Source organism: Castanea sativa, chromosome 5, assembly GCF_040712315.1.
Source record: "Castanea sativa cultivar Marrone di Chiusa Pesio chromosome 5, ASM4071231v1".
NCBI classification, from domain to species: Eukaryota; Viridiplantae; Streptophyta; class Magnoliopsida; order Fagales; family Fagaceae; genus Castanea; species Castanea sativa.
The window spans coordinates 76,350,405-76,368,922 of NC_134017.1; the positions used below are offsets into that span (position 1 = coordinate 76,350,405).

An 18,518-nucleotide genomic window follows, 5' to 3' on the forward strand; every position below is an offset into this window, starting at 1 on the left:
CCGAGGTGGCTGCCTCCTCGGAACAATGGCTGGATTGACGTTTAAACGATGACAAATAAAGTTCGGATCTACGCCTGGAGCCTCATAGGGGTCCCATGCAAAAACATCTAAATTATCTTTCAGAAATTCCAACAACTCCATCTTCTCTTGGTGTGGCAAAAGTATGCCAACTTGGAAAAACCTCTCGGATCATCTGTTATTACAAACTTCTCTAACTCCTCACAAATAGCCTCGTCTCCTGTCATCGCTCAGGTGCCTCCAGGCAATTGCTTATGACTCCTGGATGGGCAAGGTTGATGACTGAATTTCTAATGACGAAGCACCGCGAGCGGATATGCCTTTGCCTAGCCACTACTGGCCGCCGAGGATTTCCTCAACATGCTCCCCGAGGGGAATTTCACCTTAACATGTAAGGTAGAGGAGACGGCTCCCAAGGCGTGTAACCATGGCTGGCGAGGATGGCTGTATATGGAGAGTACGCGTCAACCACAATGAAATCTACCTCGAACCATTTCGGTGCCGGATTGAACGGGTAAACGGATCCGTCCCTTCGGCATAACGGCCCTTCCTTCGAAGCTTATAAGTGGGGAGTCATAAGGGTTAAATCTTCCAACTCCAATCTTAGCCCTTTAAATAGATCGGGGTACATGATATACTGCACCGCGCTGATCTATCATCACCCTCCTCACATCATAGTTCCCTGATTCGAGGGTAACCACGAGAGCATCGTCATGGGCTGGATAGTCCCTACCTTATCCTCCTCGGAGAAACCCAAGGCAATTAAAGTGCTTTTTAATCTCTTGACTGCTACCCACATCCTCGGCTTTGCGGATGGGAAACCGCCATAACCCTAGTGGGACCCGAGCGGGTCCTGCCAGGTGCGGCGAAGATAACATTAATTGTTCCCAATGCTGGCCGAGATGAACCGTTCCTGCGATTGTTTGAACGACTCGGACCTCGGTGGGTGACCACAAGTCTGCTTTAACTTTCCCTCACCGACGTAGCTTTCTAGATGGTTCCACGGGGTCCGACGGTTCTCGATGGTGTGGCCCACATCGATGATGCACGAGAAAAGGTTTTGATTTCTTCTAGCGGGGTCCCCTGCCATCTTGCCGGGCCATCGAAGAAGGGCTCTTTCCGAACCTTTTCTAATAAGCGGTGCAGGTTTTGGAACACAGATATTACACAGTGCCGCCGAGCCGGATTGTCCGAAGTAATCCCTCCTCGGCTTATTGTTTGTGATATCTGTCCGACCCGAAATCCTTCTTCCTGTGGGATAACCTTCTCCTTTCCTTTTCCCCTAGCTCCTGGTCTTCCTCTACCCTCTTGTATTCATCAATACGATCCATAAGACGGCGTACGCCGCGGACAGTGCTTTTCGTCAAGGACTTTCTTAGGTCGTGGTCGGTAGGGAGACCCACCTTAAAAGTATTAAGCGCCACCTCATCAAAGTCGCCGTCTATTTCATTGAACATCTCCCGGTATCGGTCGGAGTATGCTTTCGGTGTCTCCCGCTTCCTTCATGGCCATGGATAGCAACGAGTCCAATGGCCGAGGGACTCGCTACACGTAATGAACCGCGAAGCAAATGCCCTAGTTAGCTCCCCAAATGAGCTTACGGATCCTGATTTGAGGCCGTTAAACCATCTCATAGCCACGGTCCCAAGCTAGGGGGAAGACTTTACACATCAAAGTCTCGTTGTGAGTGCACTGCCATCCTCTGGTTGAAGTGACTCACGTGCTCCACCGGGTCAGTCCGGCCATTATAGATGGTAAACGTGGGCTGGGTGAACCTCCTAGGAAGCCTCCCCCTCTCAATCCTCCGTGAAAACGGAGATTTAGAGAGTTGGTGCAACGCACTCAGTGGTATCGTTACCTAAGCCCCTAGAACGAAACTTCTTACGTCTGCTGTTGGTTGATCGTCTTCTTCACGGAGGATGTTGCGCTGGTGAGGGAACATGACCTTGAACTGTACCCAACTCCCCTATCCTTCTCTGAGGAAGAACTAGACGAGGACGGGGAAACCTTACGCTTCGCGTGACGTAACTTCCTCTTCAAACGATTGATTTCCCTCTGCATGGATTTAGAACCCTCATCGTGAGTAGTGCTACCTCCTCCATGAGTATGGCTAGCGCTTGGGTATTCTGTATGGATGCTTCCCTCACGATCCCTACGATGTTCAAGACGTTCAAAGTGATCTTCCGGTTGTGATCCTTGTGACTCTGCATGGTGAGAGCCTAAGCCTGCCATAATATCCCTACCTCTTCTAGACTAGATTCCCACAGACGGCGCCAATTGTAAGTGCACAATTGCACCTGGAACGATTACGGCCCGTGCCCGATGAGCCTTAAACAATATGAATTTGTAGAGTGTGGGCTTGAAACCCAGGTTAGAAGTATGCGGGGATTAAATGACAAACTAAGGATTTCGAATACTTGGAAACAATAAGGAATATTGTAAATTGGCCTCCTCGGACGTAAGCCGAGAGCTGTTCTTATATTATCTCCCTTTCTTAGTCTTTTCTTTCTTTTTAGGTTACAAAAGTCCCTCTTCTTTCTGTCTTAAATTGCTCTTTATATACTACTCTTTTGAATGCTTTGTACACGTGTTGCCTCACCTCCCCCTTAGCCTAGATATTTCTTTTCTCAGTGCCTTTGAATAGTAACCAGAAGTTTCTCCACTGTTCAGGTGTCACTTCCCCATAAATGCGGCCAGGGTGGTAGGTGCAGGGTCTTTAATGTGGAGGTAGCAGCCTTTATCTTTGACATTTCTTCAACACCGGTGCTTCTGGGGCGTTCTAGGGTTCACCCCTTTTAACCATTGGCCTTAACTGTGTCATCCCCTAACCTTTACTATGAAATCCCGAGTTCTTAGGTGCTCGTCCGAGGGTAAGTTCACCCTCGGCTGGATCCTCGTATCCTCGGCGTATGGGCCGACCCATAGCACTAACAACTTCCAAACCCAGGGTCAGGTCGGCCTTCCTTAACACGGCCCAAAAGGCCCACGTTCCCATCAGGATCCTTTTGCCCCCCACAGAGACTATAAGGATAAAATTTAGATAAAGTTCATTAAATATTTTATGTTGGGTACTTTAGTTAAATTTAACAATGTTTAGGGTTGTTGTTAAAAATATCATTGTTTAAACTTCATTTGTCAACAGGGGAGGAGCTAGGGGGGTCGAGGGGGGCACTTGTCCCCCCTAGCCCCACCCAAAAAATCTATTAATATTTCTTGTATTATATTATATAATACAATAAATGCATTTAAAAATTATATAAATAAATGGTTAATAAATAGGATGGTTTTTTAAACCAAAACCCTCCTGATATAACATTTTTATAAATACAATTTCAAAATGATTTTTTATGTAAATAAACCCCTAATAGATAAATAATATAATGAATATGTTATTTTATTTTGAATTTTCTTGCATTCAAATATTGCTTAATAAACACACAAATGAATTGTTATTTTGCAAATTGATCTCAAATACTATATATATATATATATATATATATATATATATATATATATATATATATATATATATATATATATATATATATGTTCGCTTACACGTGCATAAATGTGATATCAAATGTAATTTCCACCCCTCCCCCCTCCCTCAAGTCAGTTCCTGGCTCCGCCACTGTTTGTCAATATAGTCATTTAGTTTTATTTAATTGAAAACCTAAAAAATTGCCATGTGCCTTTATACCAAAGAAACAAAGTAATTATTGGTTAATTTTGGGAATTTCCTACAAGTTTACACAAAATAAAGCCCAAATTATTTTTAGGCCCATTATCTCTACTCGTATCATTTTTATATTATCCAACCAAGAACAAAGCTCAAAGTTGCTATTTTTTTTAATCTAACTAAAGTCTTAGTTCTTATAGAGAGATGGATAACAAAAGCTTTCTTAATCTATTATAAACCCCAAAAGAATGAGGTAATTATGGACCAACTTTTCAACATCAACTCTACTTAATTCTCAAACACGTTACTACTATGACTTGGGATAAATATAACAACTCAAATAAATGGTGTGTGTGTGGCGGCACAAGTAGACAATTATTTGTATCATTTGTTGGATATTTAGGTTGTGTTTAACATTGGCTTAAAAACCAGTTTTTTTTTTTTACTATTTAGCATAATTTTACTATGGGTTGTGTTCACGGGCAGCAGCTTTTGACCTTTTTTTTGTACAGTTTTTGTATTTTTCTGCAGTTTTATGTCATATTTTTTAGTGTGGGGTCAACTTTGTAGAGTAAAAAAATATGAAAATAACCAAAATGACTAGTTTAATGTGATTTTCATTTATTTATTTTATTTATTATTAAATGGGACCCACTTTTGTACAACCTTAACAAGCACCAATGTGGTGTTTGTTAACATTTGTTTTTTACTATTATTTATGGGTTTCATTGCATTTTTTGTACTATTCATGAGTTCCACCGTATTATTTCAACTACCTTTCAACTTTATCTACAATACTTTCAGCAAAAAGTTTTTAGTTTCAACTAAATAAGTTGTTCTCAAATGGACTCTTAATAAACGTCTCATTTGTCTTCATTATGAGCTTGTGCCTTGACATGTTCTTTGCTATACACCACAAGTCTCTATGTGATCTAAAAGCGAGTTGTGGACTTGATTCCACCTTACTTTACACCTGAGTTGATAGGCTTAATTTTTTGGCCCTTTTGAAAAACAACCAAACAATAGTTATAATTCTATTTTAAAATTTTAAGGATTAAATTGACATACCTAATAGTTTTTTTTTAATCTAATAGTTGATGAACTGAATTATAGTAATAATTAATAGTCAAAAGTACCAAAATGAACTTTTACCCAATACATGACTAGGTAGCACCAAAAGAAAAATGCTAAGGACACACACTTTTGCACAACTTTGTGCCACAACTCGCCACATGGCGAGTTGTGATTGGTTTGAGTGTATTAGTGTGTCATGGTGACACATGGCGAGTTGTAGCATAAAGTTGTGCAAAAATATGTGTCTCTAGCATTTTTCAGCACCAAAATGAACTTTATCCAATACATGACTAGGTAGCATTACTAGGATGTGGCAGGCCTGTAATGGTATTGTTGAGACCCTACGCCCTGGGCTATGGATTTAAGAGGCTAACTGATTGATTATTGAATAAATTGCTTTCCTCACAAATTAGTACTTGTGTGTTACATGACTAACTCATGCCTTCGAGTCCTAATGAAATTCTTACAAACAAATTCAAATATTATTGGGCTGGAGTTTGTGTGTGTGCATGTGTGTATTAAATTACTAGCCCATGCCTTCAAGCCATGACTCTAGCCCAATGTTCACCAATGACTTGTGAAATTCAAAGAATATTGGGCTGGGACATGTGTGTGCGCGTCTTAAATTACTAACCCATGTCTTCAACAATGGCTCCAGCCCAATGTGAATTAAATTTGCAAAAGGAACATATTACATTTAAATCAAAAACCTCACAAATAAATCAACTTTAAAACTTTAATAATACAAAATTTTAACTAAGTAAAACTTTCCCATACAATATTTTTTTTTTTTTAGGTTGAAACTCTCTCAAAAAAAAAACTTTCCCATACATCTAGTGAGACTATTGTGTGTAAAGTATAATAAAAAAATACTATTGTGTGTAAAGTATAATAAAAAAATTTAGGACAATAATTGATGAATCAAATTGAAACTTTGCTCAAGTTAATCATATATAATTTAAAATTTTTTTTTTTTTTGGTTGGGGAAAAATATGATTCTAGTATAAAAGAACACACAAGTACACAAATCTTAGTGTAGACAAGAGAGTGAATTTTTTAGACCCCAATTTGTTTTGCTTAAAACCCGACTATGGGGCCATTGAAACTTGCAAAACCCATAGAATTTACTTAAGTTATTTTCGTTTTGAAGATATAAATCTTTTGTAAGATTTTTTTTTTTTTAACGAAAAGTCTAGAGTTTACCTCTTTGCCTTTGCTTTGCGGTGGACTCAAGTGAAGTGAATTGTGAAAATGTGATTTTTGGTGCATTTTCAATATGTCTAGCTCTTGTTTTAACCTTGGGTTTGATCATTGGCGCAAACCAGTCTCAGATTTGACATTCTTGTCTAAGTCAGTCACTTGTGCAATACATAGGAAAGTTTAATAAAATATTATTTATATACAAAATGGTTTTTTTTTATCTCTTTAATTTTGCATATAAATATTAAATTTGGTAATTATGATAATTATTAGTAGACATTTATTTTGATTGTTTGCATATGAAACATTAAATATGAAATTTGATAATTATGGTAGTTATTAATGGATATTTATTATGGTTGTAGTTTTATATGTCAACTATTAACCATATAATTATGGGTAATCATTAATAGATTTTTATTCGGATTGTGTATGTATATAGAACCATTTAATCTATTATTTAAAGAAAATATGATTTAAAAGCATTCTAATTAGGATTTAGATCCTTTAGATTTCCTAAAATACTCTACCAATATATTTTCTTAAATCCTAACTACTCTTTAATGATTTAATGGTCTTGATTTTGTCATGTCAGCATTCCACTAACAATATTCTTAAAATAATAAAATAATGTTGCAAACAAAACAATTGGCCCGTTTGTTACCGTTGTTTAAACAACAATTTTTAATGTTTAAACAACATTACACATATTTTCACACACTTTTTCATCCACACATATTTCCAAAAAATACAAACAACGTTACTAGAACAACATTACCAAACAGACAGATTATTGTTAGTAGAATGCTAACATGGCAGAATCTAGACAATTAAATTATTAAAGAATGGTTAAAATTTAAGGAAATTTATTTGGTAAAGTACCCTAGGAAATTTAGAAGATCTTAATCCTTCTAATTAAGGGTTTAAATATATAGTATAATTTAAATTCAATTCCAAAAAATATATTAAAATATTGACTTGTAAATTTGTGAAGATTCAAAAACTTAAAGTTATATGGCAAAATATTATTATGTCAACCAAAATTCAAACGTCTTTTCTTAAAAAAAATGATTTTATATAAATTATAGATTAAACAAATAAACCATATTGTCAATTAGCAGCATTTTAGCATAGAGGGGAAACAGTATCACACTAAACTACATTATAGGAGAACCCCAAAATGGCTATGGACATGTTAGGGGGGAGAATGAATCCCTAAACCTATGGGAATCTTTAATAATTCACATAATCCTTAAACAACACTTTAGTTTTATATTTACTGTATATTAAAAGTATTATAAGTTATATGAGTAACTCATGAACAAGCTTAAGCTTGTTTAAGAAGAAAATTAACCAAGTTGATCATGTGATTTATTTTGGTGACAAGCTCAAGATCGATTTGTGTTTGAAATAAAATTAAACAAACAATCTTGAACTTTTCATACTCGACTCATTTAGAGCCTTGTGCACCAACACCATTTCACTCATTTACTTTCCAAAATCTTTTTTTTTGGCAAAAATGCAAAACTAACCCTCTAACTTTCAACATTTTTCATTTCAGTTCTCTAATTTTCAGTTTTGTCATTTCAGTCCTCTAACTTTCAATTTTTGTTAATTCAGGCTTCTATTAGAACTCAATTAAGGTTACCGTTAAACTCCCTGAGAAATGGCGCCATTTTACCCTTCTTTTTTTAAAAAAAAAATTAAAAAAAAAACATTTTAAGGGGAACGATGTCGTCGTTCCTCTTCCCCTGAAATCTTTTGTTTTTGAAAACCCCCTTCACTTGAAATCGAAACAGAGACACATTTCTATAAAAAAAAAAAACACATTAAGACCCAAATCCCTAACATTGAGAGAGGAAGAATTGGTTTGATAGAGAGAGAATTGGGGGTCGCCGGTTTGAGAGAGAGAGAGAGGCCGAGTCCGTTTAAGAGAGAGGCTTAGTCGGATTGTGAGAGAGACTGAATTGGTTTTTTGAGATAGACCGAGTATGAGAAAGAGACCGAGATGAAGGTGACTGAATCGGTTTACCTTCAGAATCAACAACATCTCACAAATACCTTCGTAGCTCCAGCTCTGGGCAAGAATAATTTTGGGTAAGTGATGATAACCCAGTCTCACAAATGCCTTCAGAAACAGCAACATCTCACAATAATCAGAGAATAAACAATTTAAAACTTACCCAAATCCAGAAAACATTAAACCCCACAACAACAACAACAAAAACAACAACGAACAGTGATAACTTTTAGAAATTGATGCTCCTATAAATGTAAGTTTTAATACCTGATCTTGCAACTATGAAAACAAAACAAATATTTACTTAGAAGCTGATAAGAACAATGATTGAGTACCTATTGCCTCCAAATCGGTCTCGCCTGCCAGTATCTCGGTCTATCTCGGATTCTCAATCTGACTAAGCCTCTCTCTCTCAAACCGGCGACCCCAAATTCTCTCTCTCTCAAACCGATTCTTCCTCTCTCAGTGTTAGGTATTTGGGTCTCAATGTGTATTTGTTTTAATTTCAGGGGAAGGGGGTTTTCAAAAAAAAAAAAGAAGAAGATTTCAGGGGAAGGGAACGACCCTTAAAATGTTTTTTTTTTCTTTTAATTATGATTTAAAAAAAAGAAGAAGGGTAAAACGGTCGTTTCTCAGTGAGTTTAACGGCAACCATAACTGAGTTCTAACATAAGCTTGGATTGACAAAAATTGAAAGTTAGAGGACTGAAATAACAAAACTGAAAGTTAGAGGATTGAAATGAAAAACGTTAAAAGTTAGAGGGTCAGTTTTGCATTTTTTTTTTATAACAAGTATTTACATTTGCCCTCTTAAGATTAAAAAAAAAAAAAAAATCATAAACTTTAACTTGTGGCCCTCTTCTAAATAATAAACTTTAAACAGAAATTTTTGTTTCTTATTCTTCTTCTTCTTTTTTTTTTTTTTTTGCAGTTTGGTGTTTTATATATTTTCTTAATTGGTGTAACATTAAGGGCAATCCAAAAAAAAAATTAAGAGACAAAGGCAATGGAGTAAGATTACTCTTTTATTTCTATTTTTAATTAAGTTAGTTTCTCGGTTTCTCAAAAAAAAAAAAAAAAAAGAAGTTAGTTTCTCGATTTTATATACATGTGCATGTGTGCGCACTCATTTCCTTTTTTATTAACATATTTAACAGTTAACACTATTTGTTAGTTTTTCTTAAAAATTTTGACGAAAATAGTAGTATGTCCGAACTTCACAGCCCACGTGTGTTTATTATCATAATTTAAATATGAATAATATTGAATGGTTGACAAGTATTAATTGATTAACAACTTACCAACTTATGTATAGAGTGATTGTACTCGTATTTACTCTTATTGTTTCTATTAAAACTATAAAATGGTAATTTTTCATTCTGCTTTTTATATATATATATATATATATATATATATATATATATATTTTTTTTTTTATGTAAGATAGAATTTTACTCTAGGCTAATCTAAGTGTATATGTGCGTGAAGCTCTCTCCTGGAGACTTGAACCCCGGTCTTTGCCCCCCACACTCTACAAGCACTTGTACTTGTGGAGTGACCATCGCACCAAGAGTGTGCGGTGGTTCATTCCGCTTCTTAACATAACCGAAGATGGTTTCTAAGGGAATCTAATTTTATCCTTTGAAAGGGAAATTATTGTGAATATAATATGCAATCAGTCATAACTTAATTTTCGGGATTTAAAAACATGTTGGATTCCTTGATAAATGATTGATTCAAAATATGTTAAAAAAATAAATACTTTGTGTCTTTTTTCTTTTTTTTTAAGCAAATACTTTGTGTCTTTTCTTTTATCCATATTTTGTTAACATTGAATGGATATATACTAGGTCTACATTTCAAAGTATATTTTTTTTAAATCCTACTATATTTTTCATTTTTGAATTTGAATAATTTTTGGTTCAAAGTGTGGACCCTAAAACTAAAATTTTGGTTTCGTCCTTAAAGATCTTAGTGTACCAAACTTGAAAGTCAATTGTAATTTTACATAAGGACCAAGTTTGGCTCCAAACCAATTTGGAGTTGTCATTTCCAAATCATCACGTGGCAAATTATAAAACTTTCCTTGTGTATTCTTTACAAATCACATAACTCAATAAAAAAGTAATGTGACTAAAATTACATATAAATGAACTTATCATTTATATGTAATTTTAGTCACATTACTTTTTTAATGAGTTATGTGATTTGTAAAGAATAGTTAAAATATCAACTCTATGCCCTTAACTGAATCCTAAACTATGTGGTTGTTAATCTAACATATTTATTTATTTATTAAGTACAAATTATGTTGAGTATGGACTTTGAGTCGTACTAGATATGCATTTATAGGGTTTAAGTAATAATCCAGTGGTAATAGCATTCCTCGTGACGTCCACATATATAATGAACCGTACATTTTTCTCAACAATAAATATATATAATAATAATAATAATTCAAACCCTACCCCACTATATTTCTTTAAAAAAAATATGCATTCAGGAAAAAAAAAATACACTTAAGAAAATAAGCTATTTATCAAAATATTATCTTAGGAATAAGAAGATTCATTAATTACTAGCTTTGTTGGTTTTTTTATATTTATTTTAGGGGGTTACATAACCAGTGCATAAACAACCAAACAATAGTGACAAGATGTAGCTAATATCCTTCGAATTATCGAAAACAACAAAGCCAGAAATAGAAATAAAGAAAGACTCAAACAAGACAAATTTGTTAGCTTGTGTTCTCCCTAAAGCTACCAAGCCTACTGCAAAGTCAAACGAAACCGTAATATTGGTTCGTAAGGTTTTCGAGGTGTTTCATTGTAAAAAATGGAATAGTTTGGTAGATACAACATTTCCTTATATATATTATTTAATAAATCAAATATGTTCATAAAAAAGTGACAAAATTAAATAAAGAACAAAGGTAATATTAGAAACATAATTTTTTGTTCACAAGGATGTGTTTAATACCGCTTATTTTGTTGAAATTGAAAAATTATTGCTGAAAGTACTATAGATAAAGGTAAAAGTTAGTTGAAATAGTATAGTGGGTCTATAAATAGTGCCAAAAAGTGTAGCAAGACCCATGAATAATAGCAAAAATAAGCTAAATAGTAAAATAATTTTCATTTTTCATTTTAACCCAAACACACACATAACTAGTTATGATTGAAATATCGCCACTTCTACATTAACTTATTAATATCGCTTTCGTTTAGCATAAAATCAAAACATTGAAAGATTGCGAAATATTGTCTAAACTCATTGAAATCATAATCAATTCTTTTTAATGAGAAAATCAATAATAATTAATAATCAATTTTTATTTACACCTTAAAAAGTCAAAATCATAAATTCTAGTTCAAAGGAAAAAATATAAAAAATTAAAAATCATAAATACAAAGTCACGTGCATAGCCCGTGCTGGTCCCCCCTATATACGTTTGGAGAGACTGTTACGTTTCGTTTTGCGTGTTTGCCTTATTTTTCTGCAGCAAACACAAATAAGTCACTCTTTCTCTCTGCGCTCCCTTTCTTTTCTCAGAGCCGTTTCTTTCCTAGGGTTTTCCTCTGTCGAAACGCCGTCGTTTCGATCGATAACTCGCCAGAATGAAGCTCACCGTGAAGACTCTCAAAGGCAGCCATTTTGAAATTAGGGTTCAACCCTCCGACACCGTGAGTTCCTTAAACTTTTTTGTTTTCAAATTTCAAATTTTGAATGCTTTACATGTAATCTGTTTCGTTAAAATTAAGGAAAAATTTGATCTTTTTTAGGTTTTGTTAACCAAATTAACGAGCAGTAGATGTTTCACATTTGTATTTTTGTTGTTTATTCATCAATTCAGTTTATTGCTTTTGTGATTGTTGTATAGAGAGTAGGATTTGGTGCTTGAAAATTTAAATTTGTGATAAAAAATTAATTTTTGAACAGAATTATAATGCAGAATGTGATCAAGTTAAAGTTGATAAAGTAAAAAAGATTATGGGGATGCATAAATTTAGTAAGTTGAGAAAAAAAGCAGGGCTGGTGGGTGATTTGTTATCTTGTAATATTAAATTGTGGATAACTAGAATTTAAGAAAGAAGGGCGTTTGGGCACGCGCAGAAGCACGCGTGAAGAGGGTAGTGTTCACTAAGGCAATGAGCTAAAGGGGTATTTTATGATCTCTAGTATAAGGAAAAGAGATAAAATTGGGAAAATTTTAATGTCTGATTGGATAGTGGTCACGTGTCCGTTTGGCATCAGCCTATTTGGTTTTTTGCTAGAATTGAGCTGAAGTATGCTTGTAATTGAAAAGGTGAGCTTTGAAAAATCTGTACATTAACAAATAGAGCTCATTGAAAACGGACACGTGGTATACTAAGAAAGGCTTATTTATGAGTTTATTGATTAGCCAAGAGTCTTTTTACTCAACGGCAGCCAGGGTTTGAATATCCTCTCCCCTAATTATTGTAATAATTGAATTATCAGAAAAAAAGAGTTTATTGATTAATTAGTCGGGTGGTATTTTTTGAAGGTTATGGCTGTCAAGAAGAACATTGAAGATGTGCAAGGAAAAGACAATTACCCATGTGGACAGCAGTTGTTGATTCACAATGGGAAGGTCTTGAAGGATGAAACCTCGCTAGCGGACAACAATGTTTCCGAAGATGGTTTTCTTGTTGTCATGCTTAGCAAGGTATATTTTTTCATTACGTGCTTTTATTTTGTTTGTATTGTGAATTTAACATGTTTGGTTTTTGTTATGCTATTTAATTATATTTTAAGTTCTGGCAAACAAGTGTGAATTTCAAAGATTGTTTACAGCTATGTGAGACTGAGACTTAAGGTAGTGCATATTATGGTATGTGATATTATACGTTCCATAATAAGAAAAATATTTAAGGTTGCTCAAAATGATACATGACATGGGTACCATGTTACAGATGCTTCTACACTATAAGTTTGGGTATTTGACTGATTAATGCATTATTCAATCCAGCTTCTGTTTATTTCCATGTGTTGATATAGAATATATTTAATAAATACCCATAGTATGAACAATATCTTAGTACTCATCATATTTGAAATGGTGCATGTACACCTACCGGTAAAAAAAGAAAAAAAAGGATATTTAATTAATGAAAGCAAACAAATCAGTAATTAATATTTTGTGATTATCACATCATGGTAGTTAATATTGGCATTTAGAATTTTAAAGTAAGTTAATCATTACACTTTACCTTTCCTCAAAGTTAGAAGATGTTAAGTTAGTTTCCAATGCTATAATTTCATATCTTCCATCGCTGTGAATATTTTACATACTAGTTAAGGCTTTTACTGAGCATTCTGTATTAATAATTGGTGGATTTTGTCATTTATTTTAATATTCCTCCTCTTCCTTGAATGCAAGGATTTGGGAGGGAAATTTGAACTACTGATTTTGCTTCTTGAGGTGTGGTTCCCAACCAATTGCAGTACTCCTGGGGGATTTTTTGCCTAAATTAGTTATGAACAGTATGATTTGTAGCCACAACTTGAGCGGCAGTATGTGACATGAATGTACTCAATTGGAAATATGCTGCTATGTTTATGCTTTGGTTGTATTTCAAGTCTGTATTTACTATATACTTATAAAAAGATATTTCTGCATATCCAATAGTATGTGGAGTACCCTTATTGCCAGAAGTCTCAAACAGCAGTTACTAAGAATCCGTAGATGCAGAATTACATTTTTCTTCAATATTTTGCACCAAAAAAGAGAGTTTTGAACTCCTGTGTTGGATTCCCCCCCTCCCTCTCCCCCCTTTCCCTGGGCTGGTGTTGGTGTCTTTGGTTTTTTCCCCAGTTGGTGTTTGGTTGTTATTTGTGTATCTATTTTGTAGTCTTTCATAAAAGAAGACATTTATGACTATTTGAATGCTCCCAAATTACATTACTGGGTATAACCTGGTTATATCTAAAAAAATGAGCAGCCTCACTACCTATTTCATTACCTTTCTGTGTGTTATGAACAGTATGATTTGTAAGTCAACTTGAGCGGCAGTATGCCAACATGAATGCACTCAATGAGATATTTCTACATATCTATAAGTATGCAGAGTAGCCTTGTTACCAGAAGTCTCATATGGCTGTCACTACAAATCTGAAGAAGCAGCATTATGCTTTTCTTCAATATTGCACCAAACATGAAAGAGTTTAGAACTCCTGTGTTGGATTCCTGACCCTGCTCTCCTGCCTTACCTGGGCTGGTGTTGGCATCATTGATTTTCTTCCCAGTTGGTGCATGGTTGTTGTTTATTTATTATCGTGAAAAAGTACTTTGTGTTAATTCTAGGTTAGTTTTAAAGACCATGGCTTTTTCTTTTTTGGCTAATCGATGAGCTATCTTTGGCATCATTGTGATTGAGTTTCCACTTTTGAGTGTATTACTATGTTCCTATATGTTAGCCAATACTACTAAGGATCTTAAGAAAATTCTCTGCTTGTTATTGTCTGGTATGTTTGCGTAAGTTTAGATACTACATCTTGATACTTTTATGTACCCTAATTTTATATCCTATTGCCATTTTGGCAGAGTAAAACATTGAGCTCATCGGGGGCCTCATCTACTCAGGTATTCTTGCTCATTTTTATTGGTTGCTCCAAAATGATCACATCTGATTTCTTATGTTTTCTTTATAAACCACTTATTTTACCTCTGTATGATAGCCTGCTTCTACAAATCCACCTACAGCGACACCTACCTCAAACCCTCCCGCACCTGAAGCTCCTGTACAAGCACCGTGAGTTTCTATGACAGGTTTCTTTCAATTGTTGCTTTTGGGGATCTGCAGGATTAATCTATACACTTTGCTATTTGTGTTGCAGGGCCTCGAAGAGCGCATCATCTGCTTCAGACACAGGAGCAGCTAAGTATGGGCTCTATATCTAAGATAGTCATCTTAGTATTTTGTTAGAACAAATGGCTTTGAAATTGTTGAACATGATAATCAAGATTTGAAAACAACCTTTGATCAGTTACCTTAAAAAAATATTTGAGATGAGAAGATGCTCTGTCAAGTTTCAGCCGCAGTAAAAATTGCTTGCATGTAATTTAATCAAGGTTTCCTGTTTTCTTTCTGAGTATATTATTTTTCTTTAGCTTATCAACATCATATAATTTTTAAGTTGATTAGATCACATACAAGATGACATTTCATTGAGTGATAGTGTGATCAGAAATGTGTTTTTTCATTGGACATGTGGCATATTCATATACCTTTTACTAAGCGATATTTTTTATACCATGTATTAAGAGCATGGTATAATCCATGCTCAGCCATGGGATCAAACATGAAGCGGAATCTGTGTTGAATGCATGATAGTGTGGACTACTAGAATGCAGCTCTTGGGTATTTATTTTGTAGAATGGTACACATTGGAGTGTATGTATTCATGAAAAAAAAGAATGGTACACATTGAAGTGTATATATATTTTGTTCCTGAATTGAGTACCAAAACCATGTCCACCACAGTATAGTGTTAAAAAACCAGTAGATGGCTTCTATCTGCTGACACTTTGGCTGGTTCAAGTGGCTGGGTTGGAATTTTGAGGCCAGTCCAGTCTTGCCATTGGCAGAGACTGAAATTTGGAGTTCAGTTAACCATTATATTGCTTGGCTGAATTCCAAGGTTTCCAATCAAATCTTAAACCCCAGATATATTTTGGGTGCACTATTTGACAAGGTCTATTTATTATTATTAATATTATTTCTAATTTTAACAATGCATGATCCAGATCATAGATATGCACTGATAATGTGAAATTTAGTAGGATTGATATGTCTTTCTCTTATTTTTTTGGCCTTCAGTAACAAATTTACATAAACGGACTTCCTTTCTAGTTGCAGAGAACAAAATTTCTTATTAATTTAATATAATAGGATCCTGATATGATATCTTGTTACAGTGCTCCTACTGTAGCCTATGGAGAAGCTGCTTCAAATCTAGTTGCTGGTAATAATCTTGAGCAGACTATTCAGCAAATAATGGATATGGGCGGTGGCAACTGGGACAGAGAAACAGTTACCCGTGCACTTCGAGCAGCTTTTAACAACCCAGAGCGAGCTGTGGATTACTTATACTCGGTATGTTTAAAATCCATAATTGTTCTGCTGTAATGTTAGTCTTGATTTAGATACTAATGTTGGCCTAACTACAGGGTATTCCCGAAACAACCGAAGTTGCAGTACCAGTGGCTCAAATCCCAGAAAGTCTGGCAACTGAAACAGGTGGTGCCACTGCACCTGTCTCTGGAGCACCTAACTCATCACCCTTGAATATGTTTCCACAGGTAAAAAATTTTAAATTTGGACTTCCATGACCTATACTCGCTCACTGTCATTCGGTCCTTAATTTTAAGATTCTGGAATTTTCCAGGAGACACTTGCTGCTGCTGGTGGAGGTGGTGGAGGACTTGGATCCCTTGAATTTCTTAGGAACAATCAACAGGTTGGATTCCTGTTATATTCATTTCCTTCTGCCCTTTTATTTTAGAATCTTTGAGTTCTATGGATGGGATTTTAAGAAAGCATAGGCGTTCAAATAAATTAACTTGTTGGTACCATTTTCTTTCTATATTGAGGTTGACACTCTAATTTCTTTTTTATTGATACTTGTGCTAATTGTTCCCATAAGGATGATAAAATGGATTGGATCTTCTCAATTATAGCTTCTTTATCTCTACATTATAACCTCAACAATATTATAATGCATATGGTTGAGAGGACATGACTAGAGGTAAAATTGAAGCATGCATCCATCTGACTCAAACCAGAGCACACTCTTGTCATTTGGACTTTTATTTTCATTGATATGTCTAAACCCCAATTCTGCATTGTGTTGAAATCCATTTATGGCCAATTAGTTGTGATACCAAATGTTCTGTTTGATTTACATCCTGTTATACTTACTGAACTCTTACGATGTGACTGAATATATATATATATATATTTATTTATTATTATTTTTTCACTTTGCCTTTTAGTTTCAAGCACTGCGATCGATGGTGCAAGCAAATCCACAGATATTACAGGTCTGTATCATTTCTTTATTGTGTTTCTACTGGCTTTTTGATGTCTTTAGAGTTTTATTTTCTATTATTTTTTGGCAAGTAATGTCTCATTATTAAACTACTGCTTCTGGTACAGCCCATGCTTCAGGAGCTTGGAAAGCAAAATCCCCAGCTTTTAAGACTAATTCAGGAGCACCATGCGGAGTTTCTACAGTTGATAAATGAACCTCTAGAGGGTTCTGAAGGGTGAGTATATGCATATCCAGTAAATCTTTGAGTGAAAAAAAGTGAGTAAGTAAAAGAGTCAGATATCTTCATTCATTTCAATTTTATAGAAATCTTTAGAAGCTGCAGTCATCCTCCTTCCTTTTCTTATAGGCATAATCATTGTTCTTGTCTCCTTGATCACCCCAATGCTGTCATCGTCTTTAGTTAATACTCCTTTCAATGTTGATATCTAAAATCATTGCTCTGGAGATTTTTTTGGTACTTGTGGACTTGTACTAATAAACAGATAAATTCAATGTATCAAGCCTGATCAGGCTCTCTTCTGAAGCACGGGGATGAGACCTGGGGAACTAGACCCTTTTGTGTGTGTGTGTGTTGTGTGAATGTGTGGTGTAAACTTGATTTTGTTTGTTTTGATTTGAGATGAAATGCTTTTATGTACCATGATATAGGCACCTTTGACCTCTGCAAATTAACCTCTACTTGAAATTGTTAAACAACAAGGCAGCATAAATTTTCTTTTTACTTGCAGGGATGCATTTGATCAGCCTGAGCAAGATTTGCCTCATGCCGTCCATGTCACCCCGGCTGAACAGGAAGCTATTGAACGGGTATGGATTCCTTCTCTATGTGATACAATGCTCTCTTCATTTCTTTCTGTTTCCCTTAAATGTTATTAATATGTATTGATTGATTTATGTTCACATTCTGTAGCTGGAGGGAATGGGATTCGATAGAGCCCTAGTCATTGAGGCATTCTTGGCATGCGATCGCAATGAAGAATTGGCAGCCAATTACCTATTGGAGAATGCTGGAGATTTTGAGGATTGATGATATACCTTCATTGGGTTGATAGTTTTGGTTTCTTGGATTCATTTCTTTCTCCCTTTCTTTACTTGGGTAGTGTTTGGATTAAACTATGTACTCTTAAATTCTTTTAAGGAAATTCATTTTTATCAATTTGAGTATAGAGAACGTGACAAAAGTGGTGTCTGATTTAAGTTTTACAATTATTTTTTCCCCATGAAGTATATATTATTGGTAAAAAATATGGTGGGTAATCAAGAGCTCTGGGGCACATGATCATAATATCTTCAGAAACCAGGCTACTTTCATCTTTTTGTCTTGATGAAATAATACATATAAATATGTCGTGCAAAATAAAATGCTACTCTTTTTTCATTCTCAAAAAGAAAAAGAAAAAGAAGAAAAACTCATTTTCTTTTCCCTTCAACTATAAACGGTAGAAATGCTAC

The 18,518-nt window shown here is 34.8% G+C and overlaps 1 protein-coding gene across 1 annotated transcript; it reads left to right on the top strand.

Moving 5' to 3' along the window:
- Window positions 1-11,463: 11,463 nt before the first annotated feature.
- Window positions 11,464-18,247, top strand: LOC142634497 (ubiquitin receptor RAD23b-like). The gene is made up of 12 exons (XM_075808792.1): window positions 11,464-11,674; window positions 12,517-12,678; window positions 14,557-14,595; window positions 14,691-14,764; window positions 14,850-14,894; window positions 15,931-16,108; window positions 16,183-16,314; window positions 16,401-16,472; window positions 17,008-17,055; window positions 17,171-17,280; window positions 17,795-17,873; window positions 17,977-18,247. Exons 1-12 carry the CDS (start codon window positions 11,609-11,611, stop codon window positions 18,091-18,093), a joined length of 1,122 nt encoding a protein of 373 aa, XP_075664907.1. The 5' UTR covers window positions 11,464-11,608; the 3' UTR covers window positions 18,094-18,247.
- Window positions 18,248-18,518: the final 271 nt, after the last annotated feature.